At 41.4% G+C, this 25,945-nt stretch overlaps 1 protein-coding gene across 13 annotated transcripts in view; it reads left to right on the top strand.

Annotated features, from left to right (window-relative positions):
- The first annotated feature begins 11,765 nt into the window (after positions 1–11,765).
- Positions 11,766–25,945, top strand: part of Mycbp2 (MYC binding protein 2) — a 226,395-nt gene continuing 212,215 nt past the window's right edge. For all 13 annotated transcript variants that reach the window (XM_041674411.1, XM_041674457.1, XM_041674467.1 and 10 more), the window contains exon 1: positions 11,766–12,218. In XM_041674411.1, the coding sequence (XP_041530345.1) occupies positions 11,917–12,218 (302 nt within the window). In that variant the 5' untranslated portion in view covers positions 11,766–11,916. The remainder of the gene's footprint in view (positions 12,219–25,945) is intronic.

Here is a 25,945-nt window from a genome sequence, read left to right as displayed (position 1 = left end):
CATATAATAGTCAAGTAGAGACACCCCAGATACCCATCAACAGATCAACAGAAAAAGGAAATCACATACACAATGGACTTCATCTATAAAGAATTAAATTGTGATGCTGCTGGTGGTGCTGCACACCTGTAATCCCAGAACTGGGAGAAACCCTGTCTCAAAGCAAACAAGCAAACTGCCAACAAAAAGAACTAAATTATGTCATATGCAGGAAAATAGACAGAACTGGAAGTAATAATGCTAAGTGAGAGAAGCCAGATTGGGAAAGGCAAATACTTCATGTTTCTCTCATATGAAGAATATACATAAATGCATACATGCACCTATGCTTATATTGGGGCAGAGAGAGGTACAAAAAATGAATGCATAAATGGGACTGTAAAGAGGGAGAGGTCCCTCAAGGGAAGCAGGAGCAGAGAGACAGTAGTGGCGGGGGAGAAAGAAACCCTTACTTAGTTTCATCTGTGGACACTGTTTAAATCTGCACACATATGTCTACATGTGTGTTACATGAAAACAAAGCAGAGCTATTTGTGAGAAGAAAAGGGATATCACACACACACACACAAACACATACTTGAAATATCATCATGAGACTCATATTTTATATGCTGACTCTCATTCTGTTCCTAGTACCCACATCCAGTAGTTCAGAGATATCTGAAGTCCAGCTCCAGGGGATCTAACTTTCTCTGGACTCTGTGTATATATGCACTCATGTGTACATACCTCTCTCCCATGTATGCATATAATTTAAAAAACTAAAAAAATGAATCTTTAAAAAGTAATACAACTAGGAAGCCTAAATTTAGTAACAATGAAGAGACATAGAAATTTCTATGTGTAGCATACATACGTCCTACTAGAAATTGACAGCTAGGTGCCACATAAACAAGTCTTGCAACAATTTCAAATAGGGGTCATTTTAGAACAGAGCACAGTCTGCATAAAGTGTAACTTAAAAGACAACGACAACTCAGAATTGAATTTAGCAAACAAGAGGGACTCTTTGTAAATGACATTGTGATGGTTAGCATTAATTAATGGACAAGTTGACAAACTTTAGAATTCTCTGGAAGAAGGGCTTCTGAGCATGCCCGTGGGGGACTACCCTGACTAAATTACAGTGTGAAGATCCACCCGTTGTGAGCAGTGCCTATTCCTGGTGCTGGGATCCTGAAATTTGGGGAATGGAGACAAGAAACTAGGCTCTAGCAAGCTTACACATATTCATCTTTCTCTGTGTATGGACTGTGGAAGTAGTGTAACGGGCTGCTTCAAGCTCCTGATGCTTTAACTTACCTGCTATGGTGACTGTACTTTGAACTGTGAGTTAAGCTCTTTCTCCTTAAGTTGTGGTGTCAGGTAATTTCATGGAAGCAACAGGAAGAGAGGCCCGGGATGCTCCATTTGCAGGCTTTGCTTTGGCCTTTTCTTTGAGTGATCCAGGTTCTCTTCATTGTCTTCAAGGTCCAATCATTCTCTCTTCTCTACTATTGTTAGGCCTTCCTTGGAGGGTTTTTTCCTTGATTTGTCATTTTATGCTTTCACCTCTTTTTAAAATTCTATTTTTGTATTTTAGATTGCTTATTTATTTCACTTAGCTGAATTTTTGCCATCTTCAGACACTGTTCATATTTTGAATTCTTTATCATATTCATTCTTTTAAAAGCATTGTCTTATAAGTTATCTAAGTCACTTGCTCTGGGAACATTATTATAGCAGTTTTAATTTTTTTGTAGAGATTTATTGTCTTGGTTATTCATGATTACTGATTTATTCATTTTTTTTTTTGATGTGGCTTAAACATCTGGAGTTAGGTCACTGGTGGTGTTTCTCACTATGGGAATCTTGTCCTTCCTTTGTTGTGTGGGTGTTTGAAACTCAGTTGTCTGTTACCCCAACTTGTCATGTGTGGAGCTTAGGGTCAGTCTTGTGGGAGAGAGGTTGATGTTGCAACAGAGTAATCACAAGTAGTCCCAGTTCAGCTCAAGCTAAGTGAATTTCTAAAGTCAGGTAGGGAGGTTCTCAGGACTGCTCAGGCAGCGAGAGTCACTAAGTTGTCCATGCAAGTCTAAGATCCCTACCTAAGGAGATGGGGGCAAAGGGGAAACCACAAGACAGACAGGTTTTCAGGCAGGTTATATGCTAGCACTGATGTGTTCGTGTGTGTGTTTGTGTGTGTGTGTAATTGTTGGTGTGGTCCATACCTAGAGCGGAGTGGTTTGAGTAACAGGTATGGGTGGAGTTAGCAGTGTGAGTCCAGTGTCCCTGCCTAGAAATGGGGGCCAAAGGGCCAAAGGCATGCTGTGGGGATGGTTGGAATTGGCAATCATGTCTGGGAGCCTTGCCTAAAGAAGAGGAATTGGTGGGGTGGAGAGTCACTTGCCAATCACATGGTCTTCAGGTAGATCACTGGGTGAAGTTAGCAGTGTGAACTTAGGCTCTTTATTTCAAGGGAGGAGGCTGGAGTTTGGGAAAAGGGTCCAGTAGGGCTGGCAGCATGAGTCCTACCTGAGGATGGGTGTAGAGAGCAGCTGGAAGGCAAACATGGCACAAATGGTCCTCAGGCCAATCACAGTGGGAGGTGGAGTGGTGGTTTGGGTCTAGGGCCCCTGCCTAGAGACCAGGAACCCAGCCTCTTTTGTTGACTTTATGTGTGAGTAAAGAGAAGTTTTAGGGTGATCTTTGTCTGTGATAAATGACTAGACCATGGATTATTAGGGGGAAATAGCATATGTGCAAAGAACATGCAAACACTTAGAAGCAATGCTTCCATTCAAAAATACTTTCCTTTGTAAAATCTTTTAAAAATTTATTTATTTTTATTTTATGTGAATGGGTGCTTTGTCTTCATGCATATCTGTGTACCATGTGTGTGAAGTGTCTGCAGAGGACAGAAGAGGGGATAGGATCCCCCAGGAGCCTAAGGTGTTACAATGGTTTGTGAGCTACCATGTTGGCGCTAGAAACCAACCAGGGTCCTCTGGAAGAGCAGCTAGTGCTCTTAGCCCCCGGGACATTGCCCCAGCCCTGCAAAATTTTCTCTTGAATTCTACAGGTATCTTTAGGAAATGCCGGTGTTCACTTTTTAGAAGTCTTATGTGGATTTTAAATAAGATCTAAAAAGTTTCCTATATCATAAGTAATATCGATGGGCTGACTTCTAGATTTACTACTATTTCATTTTCTTATTATGTCCTTCTTCATACAAAACAAAAATCCAAACTGTAACAGTCTTCAATATTGTATGCGACCAGAATTTTAAATATTAACAATTGCTTTAGTATTTGCTTCCATACAAAAAACAACTTTTCTTCAGACTTCCTAGAAACGAGGCGGACATAGCTGGCCATACTAAAGCCGTTGGCTTATTTAGGAATTTTTCTCTGTGAATTCCTACAGCGGTGATCAGTTTTATAAATCATCTAGATAAAATCTGATGTAAAAATGGACTCCTTGTGACCTCTGTGAAGTAGGTTAAGAAAGGCACTAGATAGCTAGCATTTACCTGAGTCTACCGTAGCAACAGTAACTAAGTAATTATGGCTTGCATTCTTTCTTTAATACACTTCATGCCTTACACCAGTGGTACCTAGCAGAGAACCATTTACTATCTCCTGAGTTAATGCTGAAGACTGATTTAAAGGGTGGCTTTAGCTTCAGATATTGCCTTCCTATCGCTCCACCAGGGAAGCATCTACCTAACCCCAATGGAAGGGCAGCATCTGTCCATTAGACCAAGAAAATATAATCTATCTAGTGTGCAAAGAGCATAGTGTCTAGTGTGCAAGGAGCTAGTGCCTTCCAAAGCAGGAGGATAGCATATGCTGTCCAGACCGGGAAGACACACCTATCCAAAATAACCAAATGCCAACAACTGTCACCAGCTGGAAGGTAGCTTTCATCTGCTAGAAATGGGGGGTGGGATGGGCTGTAACTTTTTAATGGAGCCTACAATAAAAGACATTAAGTGAATGTATTTTATTTCTGGATTTGTATACTTGCTTTATGGTATTTAATTATCAAAGATCCATTTATGTATAGTGGTATGAAAGATAAATACTTAAAAGAACCTCCTGAATAAATCACACAGAAATAGATTATGAGTAGTTCTAGCTGCGCAGAGCATAAAGCACTGAGGAAAGCGATGAGATAAACATATCTGTATACCAGAATGGTAATGATTAAAAGGGTTAATAGTTGTTTTTTGTAAGAATAACAATATCAGGTGAAACAGTTTGGAATGAGAGAAATCTAAAATAGTAATTCAAATATTAAATAGTGCATATAACAAAATACTCATATTAAGATATACAATCAAAATGTAAGTGTTAATGCCTATATAAATCTTGCTAGTAACTTGTTCAAACTAAAAATAAGAATTTCAGTGGGAGAAAAGATAAATATTATATATCTCATAAAATTATATGTTTTAATAATTAGAAAAACACTGAAGAAGCATCTGTTTGTTTGTTTGCTTGTTTATATTTTTCATGTTGCTGCTCGGAAGCTTGAGTTAATTTGGGCACAGAGGACATATTTTGAGGCAATAAAATATAAACCAATGTAGAAGATTAAAATAAAAAAGAAGACAATAAATTTAGAAACAAAACAGAAGTGCCTGAGTATCAATTGTCACTTTCCAGTCTCCCTGCTACCGGGGGTCCTGTGACAGCTTCCAGCCCTGAATTTGGGGGGAGGTAAAGCATCCAAACTTGGCTCTTAGCATTTCATGCAAACTCTCAGCACACTGTGCTGCTCCTTCATGTTGGAGACTACATATTCCAGACGCTAACATTCCAAGAATAAAGAATGCTGTCTGAACCTGTATCAGACTATAAAATGTGTGAAGAGGAAACCTGCATTAATCACTGAGATATGAGATATTTCAACTAAATTCTGTCAGGAAACAAGTTGTGGCAGACAAACCAAATTAATAGCTTTGAATAAAAGAACTCTCAGCCGTGTTCAGGGAGAGAAGAAGCATGGGGACAGGAAACTGTCACCACCTCTAGAACTAAATGGACAACAAGGAATGAGCTCTGACTTGTGCCCTGGAGGAGATGCCAGGCAGGAACCCTAGTGAGAAACTGACTCAGCCTTTGCGATAGGTGCTGACAAAGCGGGGAATCTGGGACACATACCTTGGCATGCCTCTTCTCCACTATTGTGTCTCCAGAGAAAGCATCCTCATTAGTTAACCCCAGCTTGGGGCCTCAAAGGGGTGCATCTGAGGCAGTGCATAGAAGCCAGCCTCCTGGGGCACAAGGAAGTTCAGCGAAGGGACAGCAAGTAGATCTGGGAGGAACTGCCAGGGTTTATCTGCTGTGGCAACTAGATTTAATCACTCTAATAATAATTTTAAGCAGACTTTTAAAGTAAGTTTCTTCTTTTCAGTGCTGGACTTTAAGCCCAGCATCTCATGCTTACTAAGGAAGTGTTCTGCCCCTGAGCCACACCCGGCTACTCGAGTAACATTTCATCACACGCAGCATGCTTTCAAAAACATCATAAGGGTATACAAAAAAGGCTGAAGTGAGCCAGACTCAGAGGCAGCGGCATGTGTGTAAGTGGAGAAACGACTATACTCTCTGAGGGTATTTTCTTAAGGTCTTTTCAAATAAGGGAACAAGCTAGGGACCATAAACATCAGCCAGTATGAAAATTCCTTAAAAAAAAAAAAAAAACAAATTTTCGGACGATCCAGCAATCCCATTGCAGAGTATATCCAAATGTGAAAAGAAAGGAAAAAAGAAGGAAGGAAGGAAGGAAGGAAGGAAGGAAGGAAGGAAGAAAGCATTAGCTTCTGGACTTTGGGGTGGTTTTTACAGATGTCCCCAAATCAATGTAAGACAGCTAGACCCCTACCACGATTCTCTTCAGCTACCTGGAGTGTACTGCCCTTTGATATCACCATTGGCCAGGCAGCAACCATCAACTATGACTGCCATTAGCCAACACTTCTGTTAGCTGGCAGATAAGAGATTCAGTTCTGAAGAAAGAAGGATCAGGTAAAGCAGGCAGTATCACTGAGTCTGCTCTTAATATTGCTCAGTTCCAGTCTCTCTTATAGAGTGTCTACTACCTAGTCGGGGATTCGTATGAGGTTCTGTTTCCACTGTAGAAGTCGGTCACAGCTGGAACCCCAAATGCTCTTTTCCCCCACCTGCACAGGAATGCCATTACCCTTGATTGTAAAAGCTAGAAGCCTCTTGGTAGCCCCGAGAGCTGAGCCTTTGCTGGCCTCCTTTAGCCATGCAGATCACACTTGATTTAACATTACAACTAAGTCGCAGGCACCAAGAAAATCAACTTGTATGTTACATGTGCTCTCTGCTCCTGTGTGTACCTGCAGAGCCATTTATTTTTGAAAAGACAGGTCAGTTACTTTTGCCAAGAGAGAGATTCCCCTTTTTACTGGTCTCTTGAATTAAGACATGAATTAAATTGAGTATAATTTAATATTCCAGTGGGGCTCTTATGGGTCAGTCGGTGAAAACATGACACTGTTGAGATTCAGGTCCCTGAGCAGGGCATAGTAAACAAATACTTTAAGGGGTCTTGGGGATCTGGGCAACTATTTTTCCACTCTTTTTCTAAACACTTGTTCTATTTGAGAAAAAGCATTTTGGTGCTATACACAAATTCCAGCGGTCCTTTAGCGTGTAAGTATTTACAGTTGAAAGTGTCTAATGTTAGTAATAAAAACCAAAACTAAATATTATTTATAATGATAGTGAAGATTTGGGGTTTTCTTTCTTTTGTGTTGTTGAGGAAAAAAGGTCTCATTCTTATTGGCCAGGCTGTCCTAAAATTCATCGCGTAGTCTAAACTATCTTCAGACTTGTAGCTGTGCTCCGGCCTCAGCTTTCTGAGTGCTGTGACCGCAAGGGTAAGCCCCTACACTTGGCTTCACAGGGAATTGTTCAAAGTTGAAACACTGTGGTTTAAATTCTCTCTCTAGCAGGGTTACACCTCATGTGACTTTCTATGTTGGTCAAGAAAGCATACGCTGGTGGAAATACAGTATAAACATGATTTTTCAAAAAGTTGTGATTTGTATCCACATATATCGTAGAATTCACAGACCTGAAGTAATATTTGAAATTGATTTTTAAGGAACAAAGATGTCCAAATGTAAGTCAGTCCTCTTAGAACCCAAGTGTGTTATCTGTGGGAATATCTGGAATGTTTAAAAACTAATATAGAAACACTAGTTATATACCAAAGCCCCCGAGAGCATTTGCATACCATTTATATTTAACCTGATGTGGTGGCTTCCTATAGTTCCAGCTGCACAGAGGATGGCTGGAGGCCAGGTGTCTGGAGCTAGCTTGGGTAACAGTGAGACACTGTTCAATGAACACTGAAGAATTCCAACTACCTTAGTAATTTGTATCTTCAGCTCGGTGCTAGTAATGCTATCCGAAATACTCTAAATTGAAATGTCATCATAGCTGCTAAGAAGGCAGAATTCTACGACCCTTAAGATTGTGGAGGTCACTGAAGAGGGACACATTGCTTCACTTTCCCTCACCCCCCACTTGTTCTCAGCTACCAAGCTTGCCTTAGAAATGCTTTCAGGTGCCAATCTTGGTTTCAAATGCGTTCGTTTGTTATTGTACACACAGGCTTGTGACCCCACATTTCCAACCTCTTTTGTCTTTGCTAGTATACATGCTTCCTGTGCTGGAAGCTGGTCACTGCTATTTAATTAAAAATATTTTTGTTATTTCAGAGACAGAATCTCGCTGGACTTATGGATATCTTCCTGCCATAACTCAGCCTCCTGGTGCCAGGACTACAGGTGTGCATCAGTATGCTCCGTAGTACATTGATCATTTAAATAGAATTCGGCTTGTTTTCTTATTTTACATACACACGATGGCTCCTGCCTCGTAATTTACTATACTAGCAAAGGTAGCTTTCTTTAAAAAACGTATTTTTTTTAAAGATACAGAAAAGCACACATGTTAATGGGATAAAAATTTTAAAAAAAATTATAGCCCCGATTTACAATGTCAAGTTGAAAAGAATGGCAAAAAAAAAAATGTACTCCTAAAAGTGGAAGATGAAGCCATGGTCTCATTACAGGACGACAGAATAATCTTTTGAGAAATGAGCCTATTAACCACAAAGACAGAAAAATACGCCCACAATAAAACCGTCAAATGCGGATCTGCCTTAGTTGTAACGCTGTTCTTTGAAGGCAAATGCGTCATGCACTGGGGTCGGCTCCAGATGACACCTTGCCATCCCAGGATGGCCCCCTTGCTTGCACCCTGGGGAACACAGTGTACAGGGCGGTAGCACAGCTGCAGCTAAAGCTAAGATGGCAGCGCCCAAAGGACTAGAGCTGCGGTCACACGGGATGAAAAAATAAATTCCAAATCCTCTCTATTCTTTCTTTTTGCATAGTGTGGTGTGGAGCAAAAGATCCCCCTCCCCCCAGTACTCAGACTGCACAGGTCATTTAGGATCTTAGATTCTCCCTTGGCTTCCTTGTTGGAAGCAAAGCAAGCAAGGATCCGCAGGGATGGCTAACGTGGTGGTCATCATGACCTGACTTGGAGACCCCCACCCCCTCCTCTTAGTTCCCTTGTCAGTGGAAGGGTGACTCCAAACACCCTCGCCTTTCTGGTTATGTGCCCTGTTCCCTGCCATCCCAGGGAAGCCTTCCAAGGTAGCTAGAGCTGCCAAGGCAGTAGCTGTGGCAGTTGCAGGAACCAAGAAAAAACAGTGCAGTGCAGAGGAAGGAAGAGGAGGAGGGAACTCCCCCCTACCCCCCCATCACCCGCGCTGCATTGGCTATCAATTTAGAGTAGGGCGGCCGCTGCCGCTGCCGCTGCCGTGGAAGGAAACGCTGCCAACCGCAACAGAACGCCACTCTCAGATACCTCAGTGAGCTTGTGTGGGGCTCTGCGCACGCCTAGTGGTGCAGCCCAGTGGCAGCGGATTTCGGGGGGGAAATCCAGATGCCCCGTTTTGTCAGTACCCCGAAGTACTAGGAAGGGGCTAGTCTAGTACTCTAAAGGACAGTAAAGGCCTTAAGCAAAATTTAGGAAGAGGTGGGTGGAACCGGGAGACCAGAACAGAGTCTGCATCCACCAGAAACTCTAATTGGGTAACGAGGGCTATGCCACCACCTACGTCCTCACTAGAAAAGTTTCTCTGTGAACGAAAAAGAAAGGGGTGGGGGGTGGGGGGGGGGGGGAGAGGACGGACATCATACCTGCTTCTAGGTATGATGGAGGAGAAAGTTTATTATAGATATGAGGAAGAGCATAGCCAGAAGCAGGGACATCTGGGAGAGTCCAGAGTGAACAGAACCATGAGCCAGGCCATATAAGGAGAACAAGGAGGGGAGACCCCAAGAGGCCAGGAAGGTACAGGTATATAGAAAAATGGGAGGGGGGGGCAGGTAACCGAAAATGGCTAGATTATATAGGCAAAGGCAACGGAGGAACGGCAGGCAGCCCAGTCCCTGGGCTGGGGAAGCTTAGGGTAGAGGGCAGGGTGTGCCATCCATACCCTGTAACAGGTAGGGGCTGAGGAATGGTGTGAGAACCTGGCAACCAGGTCCACTTTGACATGTTATATAAGTACAGCAGTTAGCCATTTGCCCTGGGTTTGAGAGCTAACATTCTGAGCAGACATTCATTTGCTTAACCGATATCTGTCTCCCAATGTGCCCTCAGTGGGTTGCTCAGAGACCATTCCCACCCTGAGCAAAAGCCTAGTTGTAGATTTTGTCCAAAGTGTATTGCCGGGCGATGGTGGCGCACGCCTTTAATCCCAGCACTCGGGAGGCAGAGGCAGGAGGATCTCTGTGAGTTCGAGACCAGCCTGGTCTACAGAGCTAGTTCCAGGACAGGCTCCAAAGCCACAGAGAAACCCTGTCTCGAAAAATAAAAATTAAAAAAAAGAAAAAAGTGTATTGATTGCGATTCCAGGAATAAATTGCAATGTGACAAGATGGATATCTTGGATGCTTTAAGGCCCCCTCAGCTTTTCGAGACAAGCATTGTTTTGGCCACTAGTTAAAGAAGGAGCCTTATTCAAAAACATACAAGTATAAAGAAGCCAAGTCAGGATCCCAAACCAAAGTCACCTGACTTCAAATCCGTTTAGGTAGCCTATTCTGACTCCCACAACATAGCACCCCGTTGTAACTCCCACTTGTCCAAATTTTTAGGGGCCTGCAGCCTCTACCTGATTCCAGAGCAATGGTGCGATAGAATGCATCCTGTTCAATACCGAAGTTTGTAATTTTCTACTCGGACACATCAGGATAGGAACCTAACTTAACACCGGCTACAGGCTTCCTATGTGCAAACTTCCAGACTAGCAATTAAGGAAGACACAAAAATAAATAAGAATTTATGAGTGAATTTACAATGTAGGTGAAGAAACAAAATAAACGAGAAGCGTGCTTAATTGGCATTAAAATACCAATTCCTCATATCTTTGTTTCTGTGTTTTCATTATTCCATGTCTAGAGAGTTTTTAAATTTATTACTCTAAATGATATAAGCCCATCATTTAAATTAAAATTCAATCTTATCAGCATCCTTATCCATCCCATTAATGTACTTCCCTAGTCCTTGTTTGTATTTTCAAATACTAAGGTGGAACTTTCATTAAGATAAATTCATTTAAGATATAAGACCAAAGAGTTGCTACATTTTGTAGAGACCAATGGTAAGATCATTGCTAGGCTTGGCACAGATAGTATAATCTTAATCACGCCGGTAGTTTCAAGTCCTATTCAAGACTCATCTTTGGTAATTTAACTCTGGGCAGAAAAAGGTAAGTGGCTATGGTCAATATAAAAATTCAGCTTTAAGTTAAATAAGGAGCTACTAAGAGAATATTTGAGAAAAATAATTGCACGAAGATTTATTTCTGATAGGAATGCCGACAAGAATTTGGGAATAACTCTGGCTTGCTAATAACCTCATTATATTTTCACAGTGGGGGAACTGGGTGTTTGGATTACTACCTTTCCTAGTCAAAGCTGTCTGCGTTTGTATTTTGTTTTTTTAAGATCGGTTCTCACTTCACAGCCCAGGCCAGGAACTGGACAGAACTCACTACATAGTCCAGGGTGACCTCGAACTTGTAGACAATCCTCCTGCCTTGGAGGCTCAAGTGCTGAAATTCCAGGAGCTAGCCACGGTGACTCCTGCTTCTCAAAGCTATTTTTAAGAGACTTAAATATAATGCTTCCCTCCCCCATTTCCAATTAAAATTGCCAAAGGGCTAATGCGTCCTGGCCAGCACTGGGCACAGTTCATCTTCACGTTGGCAGCACGGTCCTGGGAGCAGGCAGCAGGCCCTTAGACCGACTGGCACCTCTTTCAGTCAGGTTCGGGTTCTCTCACCAGGAGCGAACCACATTACCTGAAGAAGAACGCGGCCACTGACAGCTTCCCCGGCACAGCCCAGGCTTTTCCTCGTGCTGTTAGTAAAACCCGGAGCCGCGGATTCGGTGCGGCTTCGGAACCACTCGGCACCCGCAGCGCCGTCGCTGGCGGAGGGGGTGGGGCTGGCTAGGGCGCCAGGCTCGATCACTGAGCATGTGCGAGATGGTGCGCATGCTCTGTGAGGCCGGCCGCCTCCCATTGCGGGCAGCTCCGGCGGTGGCAGCGGCGGCGGCGGCGGCGGCACCGCCTCCTCCTCACACTCCGCGGGTGGCGGGGTTAGATGAGCGGCCCCAACAGCGGCGAGGGCGGCGCGGGGAGGAGGAGGAGAAGGCGGCGGCGGCGGAGGAGGTCGCAGTCTTTGTAGTGTCCCTGCTGCGGGCGCCCGAGGCCGCTGCTCCAGCCGTCGTCGTTGGCGGAGGCTGTGAGGGCGCGCGCCTGCCTGCCCGCCCGCCCGGCCCGCGGGGACGAGGCGGCGGCGGTGGCGAGGATGATGATGTGCGCGGCGACTGCCTCCCCCGCCGCCGCCTCCTCCGGGCCCGGCGGCGACGGATTCTTCGCAGCCGCCACCTTCTCTTCCTCCCCGGCGCCGGGGGCGCTGTTCATGTCGGTTCCCGATGGCTCGGTGGCCACCGCTGCGCTGGGACTGGGGCTGTCCGCCACGGACTCTCGGGGTCACTATCAGCTGCTGCTGTCAGGCCGCGCCTTGGCCGACCGCTACCGGAGGATTTACACCACTGCGCTCAGTGACAGGGACCAGGCCTGCAGCAGCACTGGACACCCGGCCTCCAGGTGAGTCTCGCGGACGCCCTTCCTCGCGCCGCATGCATGTGCATCTCTGTCTCTCTCTCTGTCTCTCTCTCTGTCTCTGTCTCTCTCTCTGTCTCTCTCTCTGTCTCTCTGTCTCTCTCTCTCTCTCTCTCTCGTGTGTGTGTGTGTGTGTGTGTGTGTGTACACGCCCGCGCATGTGTCCACCTACTTAGCACCGGGCTTGCAATCAGCGCTGGATGCTGATGGGAGAAGCACTTTGGTGATAGCAAGAGGGTGTGGTGGTCACAAGTGTGCGTGCGTGTGCGTGTGTGTGTGTGTGTGTGTGTGTCTTTTGGAGGGGAAGGCAGGGAGGATGGGTGCGTGTGGGTAACGCTAGAGAGGGTGATGGTGCAGGTCCGTCATGACACGTGTGTGTATTGTTGAGAAAGGAGGCATGGTAGAGAGGGATGAGACCCTAATGCATCAGGAGAGTTTGCGAGAGTCCTCAGGGGAGGTGCTGACGTTTCTGTCTGAGCTGCGGTGGTATTTGCACGACCTCTCCCCATTGCCTGCCTTCCTATAGCTGCCCTCCATAAAGGCTGCCTTTCAGTACTGGGAGCAATGGTGTAGGTTAAAGACAGTGATGTTTGTAGGGTGTCTTAGATACCGAGCAAGGCGGAGAGTTATGAATAAAGGATATAGATGGAGATTTGTGCAGATGTGAGAAGTGGTCGATCGGGATTTTGAGGAGAGTAGTTTGGTTCTGGGGCCTTTGGCCTTGATTGTGCTCGCAGCTCCTGCCTTGTTCTGAGGTGCCATCCGGCCTTTTCCCTTCATCTGATGTTCTGTTTCCTGTTACTGACAGGTTTGAGAGAGCACAGGGAGTTTTGTAGGGAAAATGGGAAAACATCTGAAGAATTTAAAAATATGACAACTGGTTAGGGTTTACCTGCTGTCTTAGTAGCTTGCTCACCTCTTTCAGTTAGACTGGCTACACTGTCAACTTCCTAGATAGAGATGCCGGATCGCTTTCATTTTCTTTTCCTTAAAATATGGGTACCTTTTTAAGCTAAGGGCTCTCTCCTGCTGTTTCCCTTTCACGCTGTCACTTGTCACATGCCCTGAAGGAGCGTGGTCGTTGGGAATCACCTTTGTTTCTTCCCACAGTCTCTTACAGAACACTCAGAAAAGCACAGTAGGATTTTTAAAAGTGAGTTTGGTGAAGCCGAGTTTTTGTTTTTGTTTTGTTTCCCTTGCCTTTGCCCTAAGTCAGTGTGGCTTATGATGGCCACGTGGCCATCTTTTTCTCCCATTAGGAGAGGTCTAGTCTGTCAGTCTAGCTAGGGTACCCGTCTGTATTAAGGCTGATCTGTTGGAGAATTGTAAAGATGGAACTTCCTCCACACTTTTTTCTGGATAAACCACTTGTATCTATTTGTTGGCAGGATTGTGTGCATCAGTAGTTAAGCCGTGGATTTAAATGTGTGTAGTAACTACACTTTGCTATTTAGAACGAAGGTAAGAATGTCACAAGTGTGTTTCTTGCTAATGGTTTTTGGAAAGCAGCACAAATCACATTAGAGAATTTACCTTGAGAATTAGGTCTAAGCTTGAGCTAGTGTCTCTGAATTATTGCACTGTTCTACACCTGCACAAATCCTTCTTAAAGATTTAAAATTATTTTTTATATTATTTCTAAACTTGTGCAATAATCTATGTTGCATATTCTTGCTTTGACTTTCTACTGTTTTTTTAATAATGTCCTTTTTTTTTTAATCCAGAACTGTACTAGCAGTAGTAGACAAAATTAAATGTAGGTTAACTTACTTAAAATTGGTGATTTTTAGATTGATCATTATCTGCAAGTTATCAATAAAACATGAGGAATTGATTGAATTAGCTCAAGAAATACTCATGGAGACCAACATTACTTTGATAATGCTGTCCGGTGCTTGTTTACAATATGATTGTGTATTATAGTTCACCTGCAACTGTTCTTTATTGTGAATTGGATTAAATTCAGTCACTTGAAAAATTAAGGATGCTAGGGAAGAAGAGTTGGGGTTTAGTGTTCTTTTTATATGGCACTGAGTTGGAGGAGATAGATGAGAACAGGGCTGAAATTCTAGAGAGCATCATGGTTAAAGGTTTGAGAAAAGGGGAACAATAGAAGAAACAGAGAAGAGTTAGAAAACTAAAAAACGGACCAGGCAGTAGCACCTCAGGTTCTAATAAAGAAAAACAAAACAAACAAACAAACAAACAAAAAATGCTTTCAGAAGTGCTAGATATCGAATAAGTGAGAACACCTTCCCAGTCACTGGTACCTTTGGAGCCAAGTAGTCATAACTGGAATAAGTTTAATGTGTGTGTGGGATGGGGTGGGGGATGGAAAGTGTTTACACCACCTGGGAGGAAATGCAGGAAGGTCATTCAAGTATTGGAGGGCAGGTGGGATGGTCAACTATGGGAACTTAAGTAGAGAGGAGGATATTAAAGAATTGAAGGAGGGGATGATTGATAGCAGTCAGTGAAGACGGGTTTATGATGATAGGGTTGATTTTCTTTACTATAGAAAAGGAAGTATTTCTAAATATACAGACCGATAATTTCTTGAAGATGGTATCGTATCTGTGCTTTCTGGTGATCTGAAGAGGAAGCATCATGTTTTGGCATCTATTCTCTAAATAACTGTCCACGGTATATACTGTTGTAGGTACTGAAGGCAGAGTAGTAAGTACAAGACAAAATCCTTAATGTTTTTGAATGTGCACTTGGGTGGTGCTAACAACTGGTCATTTCTTGTGATAAGTAATGATAAAGGAGATGCAGCCATTTTCACCATTGAGCATTGAATATTTATAGTTGAACTACTCTAGGTGATAGGGTCAGCAAAGTTCTCCTTGGAAGTTGGCATTGAAGTTGACATGCCTTGAGGAAGGAGATTTAGAAGTGCATATGAGGAAATTAGAAAGATTTTAAGAGAAGAACAAACTTGTGGTTCAGGGAACAAAAATGTAAGTGAATTATCAGGGTATGTTGAACAAATTCGGTATTTTCGATTGTTTTAGGTATAAGATTCAAACCCAAGGTAGTGTCTAGGATTTTGAAGGTATTTTAACAAAGTGGCTAAGAGTTTGGACTCTGGACACTAGAGTGGCTTTAAGTCCTGATTGTCATCTGTTGTTTGCTAGTTGTGTAACCATGAACGTTACATAGCTTTCATTCCTTAGTTTTCTTATAAATATAGGTGATAACAATGTGGGCTGTTTTGTAGATTAGATGGACAAATATGTGTAAGTACTTGGCACATTATATATTACTAAATATTAGGGGTTTGTTTTCTTTGCTGAAAGAATTTGAGCATATGGATAGAAGCAATAGTCTTGCCTGTTACTATTGGTTTGGGGATCAGTGATTTTGAATGTAGGAATAATAGCTTTTATGTATTCAATGGGTGAATATGTATGCTTTTTTTTATTTTTTTCGTTTTTCAAGACAGGGTTTCTCTTTAGCTTTGGAGCCTATCCTAGCACTAGCTCTTGTGCTAGTTGACCTAGAACTCACAGAAATCTGCCTGCCTCTGCCTCCCAAGTGCTGGGATTAAAGACTTGCACCACCACCGCCCAGCCTATGTGTGCTTTTTGAATTAATGAAACTGATTGAAATTATAACATTTTCTTGGGGAAAGGGACTGGCCAGGCAAGGCAAGAAAAACAGTGTTTAATCAGTTCTCTGAATGGTAGTACAACTTCACATTTGAGAGGTGTCACACTTCTGTGGTGGAATGTTACAGACTGTAGACTGCCTTAGTACACATTCAAATTTTACCTCTTTTTATGTGTTAAGTTGGGCTGTTTGTGTGTGTTTGAAACATGTTCTGCTCTGTAGACTTCACCAGGCCGTGAATCTTGCTTCTTTGACTCCTGGTGATTGGAGTGTAAACAGAGACTGCTTGTTTTTCTCAGCTGCCCAAACCTGAATAATCACACAGAAATTATATTAATTACAAAACTGTTTGGCCAATAGGTTAGGTGTATTCCTAGCTAGTTCTTACATCTTAAATCAACCCATTTCTGTTATCTATGTATCACCATGAGGCTGTGGCCTAAGGCATCTTTCTCTTTCTTCAGCTACCTGGTGTCTCTCTGACTCCACCAATTATCTCTCTATATCTTTGTTTGATTTTCCCGCCTCATTCTTTTCTGCCCTGCCATAGGCTGAAGCAGCTTCTTTATTAACCAATGGTAATAAAACATATTCATAGCATACAGAGGGGAATCCCACATCATTGGAGTTATAGTCTTGTGTCATTAGGCCCAGCCTGAATGTTTTGTTTTATGGTTTTTGGGATCTTATGTAACCCTAACAGAATCACTATGCAGCCCCAAAATAAGAACAATCCTCCTGAGTCAGCCTTCTGATTGCTGGAATTTCTGTTTCTTGTAACTTTTTAGGGTAATCTAAAGGCTTCATGCCCATACATGTTAAATGTCTTTTTAATGTGAGGATACTGGGTTTGCAGTGGTCGAAGAGCACCCCTGCCGTGAATATTAGAGAACATTATGACCAAAATGAGGATTCGTGTTCTTTTCTGGGTAAATTAATTAGTTCCTTTGCTACTTTTTTCCTTTTTAAAAATCCCACTTGACTGGCATGCTAGTGCACTCTTACCGTCCCAATCCGTGGATAGTATAGAGGCAGGGGTTCAGGAGTTGAAGACCAGCCTCTGATACATAACAAGTTCACAGCTAGCCACTGGTAACATGGTATACCATCTCAAAACAGAACAGAAGAATGGTCCATTCCCTCTGTGTATGGAATTTGGGTTATAAGAGGTTAAGAAGTCAACTCCGCAAATGCTGAGGGTTATTACTTAGAACTAACCATTTGTCTTATTAAGATTTAGTGTTGAAGTTTCCAGTTTTGAGTGTATTGTCTGTTTGGGGGGGTGAAAGTTAAAAATACTTAGGGGAAATGTAAAATGAAATCACCAAGAAAACAACTATTATGACGAAGAGATGGCACTCTGGGCCTGCTCAACTTCCTGAGTAGAGGTGGGGAAGGCAGTTTGGATGTCAGTATAATAAAAATGTTAACATTAATGCTAGAATGTAGCTATCAGGAGGGAGAGAGGGCTGGGGATTCATTCTAGGATTGAAGAGATTAGCCAAAAGGACTGTATCTGGAAGAACAAGAAAAATTAAATTTTAATCAGAAGTATTGGGAAAATCCTGATGGTTTTGAGCTAAGAAGAGACATTATTCCAGAAGTGGATTAGGGAACAATGTAGGTTGAATTATATGTGTATCTGTGTTAGTGAATAGGTAATACTTCACACAGCTGTTTTTCTGTGGAATCCTATATGTTCTATAAACACATTAAGGCAAAGATACTACTCTGTTGGCATATTAATTGGTAGAAATGTAAAATGCATTAGTCTCCTAGCACAAGAGAGGTAAAAAATCTTGGCTCTCAAGAAAACTATGTTAATTTAAAAAATAATAATTTAATAGATGAAAATATGTTAACTTAATAGCAATATTTTCATACTAGAAACTATTCTGCATAAAAAAATCAACAAAACCACTTCCTGTTTTTCTCAACAACAGACTAAGTGTGCAGATTTCTTTTTGTGTGGGGTTAGGTTAGTGAAGATTTAATTTACATGCAATAAACTAACCCTCTTTAAATATTCATTTAAAGAGTCTTGGAATCATCATTACAGTCAAGGATAGAATAGTTTCATCATTTCAGAAAATTGCTTTAGGCATCCCCAATCTCCTGGCTACTTATATTAAGCCGAGATCTAGCATTATATTTTTTCTATAATGCTCTATAAATCTAGCTCCTTTTAGGATGGGTCCTTTCCTATTGTTCATGTTTCTGACATTCATTAGATTCTTTGTAGACGTTTTTAGTATAGTATAGTATAGTATAGTATTGAGTACTGTATGCTGCCCTAGTCTAGGTTGCTGGTTTTCCTTACTGCAATGATGCTAACACCAGTACCCATCAGACCTCTCCCCTGTAATTTATGCTTTTCTCTTTGCAATGAGCACATCACTGTGGGAGTAAGGACCTTTCACCTAATGGTTTTAATGTCCTTTGATAGTCTTTGCCTGAGTCAGTAATTATAATAGAAGTTTAAAATGTTTTTTTCCCCTTTTCGATTCTGTTATTTTTTTCTGTATTTATTAGATAGTGCCTTTTGGTATTCTAGTTCAGTGGTGATGCTACAGGGGCTACAGTTAGATTATCCACCCTCTTTCCCAGAGATGTAGGCACATGCTCTTCTAGCTTTGGGGCATATTAAGAGTTATTGAGGTAGCTGAGTTCCCCAGGCATGCCTCTTATTCCCTGCACCTATAGATTGTTCTGTGCTCATGTGTAAGTGCCTGGCCCATTTGTCTCGAGGGAAGACAATTGTAAAGGAGCATTTCTACCTAAGCTTCTCCAAGGTAGTGGCTGAAACCTTTCTCTGGCTGAATTGTAGTTCAGCTTCTGCTCCATACTACTTTGATTACTTCCCCTTAGCACAGAGCACTCCACGGTAAGTTCTGGTGTGTCTGTCACCTTTCTGTTATTCCACTTGCTACCAGGAGCCATCCGAGGAACGTGATTGTGTTCTGGCTGCACTGAAAACCCCATTCTAACAGTGTCAGCTGAGCACTGCTGCTGCTGATCCTCTGCATGCTCAGTTGCCACCTGGGATGTGGCTTCCATGAATGGGCATGTTCTGCTGGGTACGATATCTTGGGCTTTTGAGAGGCTCAGGGAAGTATTTATTATAATGGTAGGATAATGAAGCTGGCGGTTGCTGAGTGACATTAATTGATGGGAATGATGAAGAAAGATATGAAAGGTAAAAGGAGCTTTCTTTTTCATTTTTAGCAACATGTACAGGAACATCCACAGTGGTCATAAGAAACAAAGAATGGGCTTACTTTTAAGGTTCTAGTGTGGGTAGAATCCTCACTTGCCATACCACCGTCAGTGTTCTGACTGGGTTGAAATGGAATCCTGACCCTTAGAATAGGACCTCTGAATTGATGAACTCCTTCACTGTCTACTGACCTTCTCACTCTTGGCCGTAACAGACAAGTAAATAGAGTCAAGTTGTCAAACCTGTTTCAAGGCACTGGACCTGTTACAGGGACTACGCATGTTCCTGTGTGCGTACACACACACACACACACACACACACACACACACACACACACACATTCTTGTTCCTAAATGGAACTGAGATGCTCTAAAGCATCATAATAGATATGTAGATATTTGAATTTTCAAAGGAAATACAACAGTGCCTGACTCAAATTGCTAGCTTGAAGTTGTTAATGGTTTTGACTTTAGCTAATAGAACATTCTTTTGATGGTATCCCATTTTTGCAAAGTTAGGCTTTTGGTGGTTGAGATACAAATCAAGCATTACTTGTTACGGCAGCTTATCCAGTCTGACTCCATGTTTGAGAATTGTTACAGTGCCCAATAGTTTTCCTTCGCACAGGGATGGTTTTAGACTAGAAACCCACTTTATATTAAAGGAGGACCTGCCTATTTGTCTCATTGTACACCACATGCCCAGAAGGCGATGATCTGACAAGGCATACGAAGTCTTTTGGTGGCAATACTGATGACAATACCATGCCTTGAACACGATACTCTGCAATATGAGGGGGCATCCTTTGGTATTCCCAGAAAGGAGAACAGTTGGGAATGGTTCTGTGCAGCATCGTTTTCAGTGATACAGCCGGAGAGTTTGTGTTTCCTCTCTAGTCTGAGCAGTAGGAATTAAGAAATCCTGGTTCTTAAAAGAGAAACATTTTAGAAAGAAAATATAGAAAACTTCTGTTATACTTGAAGCTACAGTTGATGAGGGTCAGAGCTCCAAAGAAGTCTTTCTTTGGTTGGGACTTATGACTGTCTTTGGAAAGTAAGATTGTCAGCACATCAGAGCACAGATGTTTGTCACATAAGTGATCTGCTGGGTGTTTCTCAGACTTTGGTATTGTCCTTATCCTCATAAAATGAGTTAGACAAAATTATCCTAGATTAAAAATTGCATAGGCATGGTGTTCTTAAATATTTGATAGACTCCATCAGAGGCACTTAATGGTATGCTTCCTCTCTTTAGTGGCCTGATAGCATATTTCTTTTAATACTTAATAATATCTGTCATCTGGAGGTGTCATAGTTTGTTCTCTGGAAGGGAATCTTGGCAACTCCTAAGTTTTGACAATTATGAGTTAAACTCCTATAAACATCATGTGCAGGTTTTTGTGTGGATGTAAATTCTCAGCTTCTTTGGGTAAATACATTCCAGAATCTTTAATTGTTGGATATATGGTCAGGGTATGTTTAGTTCTGTAGGAAACTGCCGAATTTCTCCCCTGGCTGTACATTTCATGTGTGTGAAATGAAGCTTTTCGTAGTTGGTGTTCCCCTGTGTCCTTGCTGACATTTAGTGTTGTCAGCATTCTGGATTTTGGACATTCTGATTAATGGATCTCATTGTTGTTTTAATCTGTATTGCCTGATAACACCTGTTTTAGAGCATCTTTTCAGGTGTGTATTTTTATTTTTGTATCTGATTTGAGGAAGTGTCAAGGATGTTTCCTCATTTCCTCCCAAGATGATTGTTTTGGTATTGTTGGATTTGAGAGTTCTTGAATAGCCTGGATAACAGTCTTCTGTCAGATATGGTTTTTGTAGCTATTTTTTTCTAGTCTGTATCTTTTCCTTCTCATTGTGTGTATATATACATACATATATATGTGTACACATACACATATATGGGGAGGAGGCATTTTCTATCAATTATTATTTTCCTGGTTCATGCTTTAGCATTTTATTTTAAAAACTGTTGCCATACTCAGTGCCATGTGGGTTTTCTCCTGTTATATATTCTAAACACTGTATTGTTTTGAGTTTTGCATTCAAGGTCTGTTTTCCGTTTTGAATTAATTTTCGTAAAGGATGTAAGATCTGTATTTAGAGTCCCCTTTACTTGGTGTCTTTACTGGGTTGTTATATCATCCTTTTTTATTGCTTTGCTTTGCTCTTTGCTAAATGCCTTTTGACTATATTGATGTGGGTCTGTTGTGGGTTCCCCTGCTCTTTGTTTTGCTGATGATCTGTCCTTTGTTTCTTCAGCACTACATCAGCTTGATTACTGTAGCCTTATAGCTACTCTTAAAGTGAGATATTTACATTTTTATTTTCACATTGTCTTATCTATTATAGGTGTTGTCTCTCTCATAAACTTTTGAACATTTGCTAGAATCCCAGAAATAACTTACTAGGGTATTTATTGATACATGGATTAATTAAGAGTGAAATCTTGATAATAATGAGTCTTTCTGTCTATCTATGAAATATTAATTATTTTATTTCTTTCATCAGAACTTTGCAGTTTTCCTCAGTTAGGTCTTGCATGTATTTTTATTAGATTTATACCTTCATATTTCATTGTTGAGGATATAATATTTTCATATTCTACTTTGCTTTTGGTATAAAACAAAACAGTTGACTTACCACTACTAATGTTGTATCATGCAACCATGTTATTTATTATTTATTAGGTACAAGAGGGCTTTTGTTTTGTTGTATTTTTTTTTGTTTTTTTTTCTGTTCTTTTGTATTTCTGACATAGGCAGACATATCTGCAAATGAAAATGAAGGCAATTCATTTCTTCTTTTGTAAGCAGCATATCTTTTATTTCCTTTTCTTGTTTTACTGAATTAACTAGAGTTCTCATAATGATATTGATATAGAGTAATCAGACAGCATGCCTTTACATTGTTTTTGATCTTAGTGATAAAACTTACAGTTTTTCACAAAGTAGGATGCCATCTGTAGGATTTTCTGTAGATATTCTTTTTGCATGTTGAGGAAATTGCTCTTGATTTCTAGTTCACTGAGAACTTTTGTTACAAGTTGGGAGTTGAATTTGCCAAGTGCCTTTCCTGCATCTATTGCTATGACCATGTCATAGATTATTTTTAGCCTGTAATTTATCTTCAAATGATACATACATAGCTGGGATACATTTGCTTCGGTTGTTCTGAATGTTTTTTATACATTTCTGGATTCAATTTGATAAAATTTAGAGGTTTTCTTTTGCATATGCCTTCATAAAGATGCTGGTTTGTAGTTCTCTAGAACTTATTTACCACGCCAAGTTTACTGTTAGGGTTATCCTGGCCTCATGAGATGAGCGAGGAAGTATTCCTTCTGCTTTATCCTCTAAAGGGATCAGAATTGCTGTAGTTTTGTTCTTAAAAGCTGATAAAATTCACCAGTGAGCTTTTGAAAGTTTGCTAAGTTATTGATTTACCCTCTTCACATCGTTCCCACAGTTAAAGGATGTCTGTTTTGTTGCATAAATTCTGGCAAGTTGTGTCTGTCAAGGAATGCGTTTTTCACCTCCGTCACCAAGCTTATGCATATAGTTATTAGTATTCCTCTTATTATTATTTTAATGTCTGTAGTGATGATTCCTTTTTCATTTATGATAACATTTATTTATTTTTTTGGATTATTCTAGCCATCCATTTTCCAATTTTGCTTATATGTTCAAAGAACCGGCTTTTGATGGTTTTATTTCTATTACTTTTGTTTTCTTTTATATTTCCCCTCAGAATTGTCATTTACTGCTTTCATTTTGAATTTTACCCTCCCACCCCTCAGTTTTGAATCTTATGTCAGTTACTTTAGATTTTTATTTTCTAGTATGAACATCTTTGAATTTTCATCCAAGTACCACTTGAATTGCATTACAAACATTTTAGTATTCTTGTCATTTAGTTAAAATATTCAAAATTTTTATTTATGGCTTTTATATTTTATATTTGATTAGCATAGTGCCTAGAATTAATTTTAATTTTCAGATATTATTGCCAGTATTTTAAATGCATTCTTTATATTATTTTGGTTTTTAAAATTAATTTATTTGCGTCTTTCATGCATAAGTATTGTACTTACATCATTTCCATTCTCCCTCCCCTGTGGAAGCCCACGTGTGACTCAGTTTCCATTTGGAGTCATTTCTGACTTAACGAAGTCACTTGAGTTTAAGCTTGCCTGCTTCACTTTTTTCCTTTAACCATGAGGGCTGTGAAAAAGTTCTGATTTAGCCCATGAGAAAAGAATACTCTATCTAGTAGACAGTATACTGCTGACAACAAACCTCAGAACCATCAAGATAGAAAGTAAGGATACTTCCGAGCAGCAAGCACGTGTTGGAGAGGAGGCTGCTCACTCAAGGACAGGAATCTTGTGGTTAGAAACTGACTGACTGTGCTGTGTTTCGTTCTGCTTTTGTATATAAACAAACTCTGAATTAAACTCAGGGCTGTTTGGCTGCTCCAGCATGACCAGACAGTCCTTCCGATTCTTGCCTGTCTTCTGTTTCTTTTGACTTTTCTTTTTGGCCTCGAGGATCCCCTATCCAGGAACCCTAGCTGATGGTGTAGGAGCCGGCTCCTACAGGTGGTGCCTAACCTAGCTGACCTTGTAGAAGCTGGCTGCTACACTCCCCCTTCCAACGCTTCCTCTGTTCCCCTTCCTTCACTCTCAAATCCGTCACCTCTTTTAAAAATTTGTATTGTTATGTATATGTACACACGCACGCACACACGCACGCTCGCGTGTGCGCATGCACTCACAGGAGCACGTGGAATCTACTGAATCTGTTTAGTACCACTCAGGAGTATGTGTGTAGTGTGTAGGGCTGACCACTGGGATTGGGTAACCTATCGGGTTTGTCCCTTGAGAATACTGATTTCTCCCTCTTTGGGTGGGGTCTTGTGAAATATCTTCCATCCATATTAGTATGTCAACTGGTATTGTCTTTAAAATTAGTTGAAAGTTTTTTCTTTTGCTCACAATCTGATAATTGTGCCTTTTGCACTTAAAAAGAGTAATGATTTTAGATGTAGAGTTGTAGAAAAGACAGCTTGTAGGTTAGGATGTTGCAGCTGTGATGGACACCTCCACAGAGTAGGCAGGTGAGATTGATTCTGGCTCAGTTTCTGAAGTTTCAGTCATGGTCCCTGGCAAGGCAGAAACACCATGGAGAAGTGTGCTGAGGAGGCCGCTAGTTTGTTCCTGGCTGCTTCACCTTGATATAATAACCCAGAGCGGTATTAATTAAATCACTGCTTGGCCCTGATGGCTCTAGCTTCTTATTGGCTAACTCTTACATATTAATTTAACCCATTTCTATTAATCTGTGTATCACCTTGTGGTTGTGGCTTACCGGCTAGAGTTTCAGCATGTCTGTCTCTGGCGGGCTACATGGCTTCTCTCAGACTCCGCCCTTCTTTCTCCCAACATTCAGTTTAGTTTTCCCCGCCTACCTACGTTCTGCCCTGCTATAGGTCCAAAACAGTTTATTCGTTAATGGTAATCACAGCACAGAGGGGATCCCACACCAGAGAAGGGCATGGCAGAGAAGGGCATGGCAGAGAAGGGCATGGCAGAGAAGGGCAGCAGCCAGGAAGCAAAGAGGAGTAACAGGAAGGACTCAAAGCCCAGATTTATCCCCCCAAGGCACACCCCACAGGGGCCTTCTTCCTATAACTAGGCTTTCTTCCATAGTTCTACCAGATAATCTTCTATTCAAAAACTGAATCTACCAGTGGGTTAAGTCATAAGTTAGGTCAGAGCACCTTGGATCTAATTGTCTCTGGAAATACCTTCCTAGCCATATCCCACAGGTGTTTCATCCTGCTCTTTTAGGTGTATCTTTGAACCTAATGAAGTTGACAGTCAGTATTAGCCACCATAGTCAATTATTTAAATTTGGGTGGAGAGTAGTTTGGATATTTTATACATCTGTGTTCCTTTTTTTTTTTTTCAGTTTCAACACTAACTATAGATAGTATTAACATAGTTTTGGTCCTTTAATTTTATCAATGGTTACCTTACATAATTTAGTTTTTTTTCTATCATCTATCTATCTATCTATCTATCTATCCATCCATCCATTTATTTTTGGTGTTTTTGAGACAGGGTTTCTTTGTAGCTTTGGAGCCATCACAAATTGCCCTTATTTCTGTAGTCACCTGAGCAGATGTTTGAGACAGGATCATGAAGGTAACATTAAAAGGTCATTCTAGGGGCTGGGGAGAGGGCTTATTTGCTACAGTGTCTGTCAAGCAACCCCGAGGACCCACAAGCCTATGAACACTTGATTTTTGATAAAGGAGCTAAAAGTATACAATGGAAGAAAGAGAGCATCTTCAACAAATGGTTCTGGCAGAACTGGTTGTCAACCTGTAGAAGAATGAAAATAGATCCATATCTATCACCATGCACAAAACTCAAGTCCAAATGGATTAAAGACCTCAATATCAGTCTGAACACACTGAACCTGATAAGAAGATCAAGTGGGAAGTACTCTACAACATATGGGCACAGGAGACCACTTCCTACATATAACCCCAGCAGCACAGACATTAAGGGCAACATTGAATAAATGGGACCTCCTTAAACTGAGAAGCTTCTGTAAAGCAAAGGACACTGTCACTAAGACAAAAAGGCAAGTAGGAGCTGCGGGCTGCGTTCCTGCCACCCGGCTCCTGGCCGCCTGGCTAGCTTTTACCCCGAAAAAATTATATGGAAACTGTATTCTTTTAAACACTGCTTGGCCCATTTCTATTAATGTGTGTAGCACCATGAGGTGCGCTTACTGGGAAGATTCTAGCCTACATTCATCCTGAGTTGGAGCTTCATCGTGTCTGCCCCAGACAGGAGCGGC

This window comes from Microtus oregoni, unplaced genomic scaffold (genome assembly GCF_018167655.1).
Source record: "Microtus oregoni isolate MIOR12 unplaced genomic scaffold, Mior012 000001F_ref0000356, whole genome shotgun sequence".
Taxonomy (NCBI): domain Eukaryota; kingdom Metazoa; phylum Chordata; class Mammalia; order Rodentia; family Cricetidae; genus Microtus; species Microtus oregoni.
This window is presented reverse-complemented; position numbering and strand designations above follow the sequence as displayed.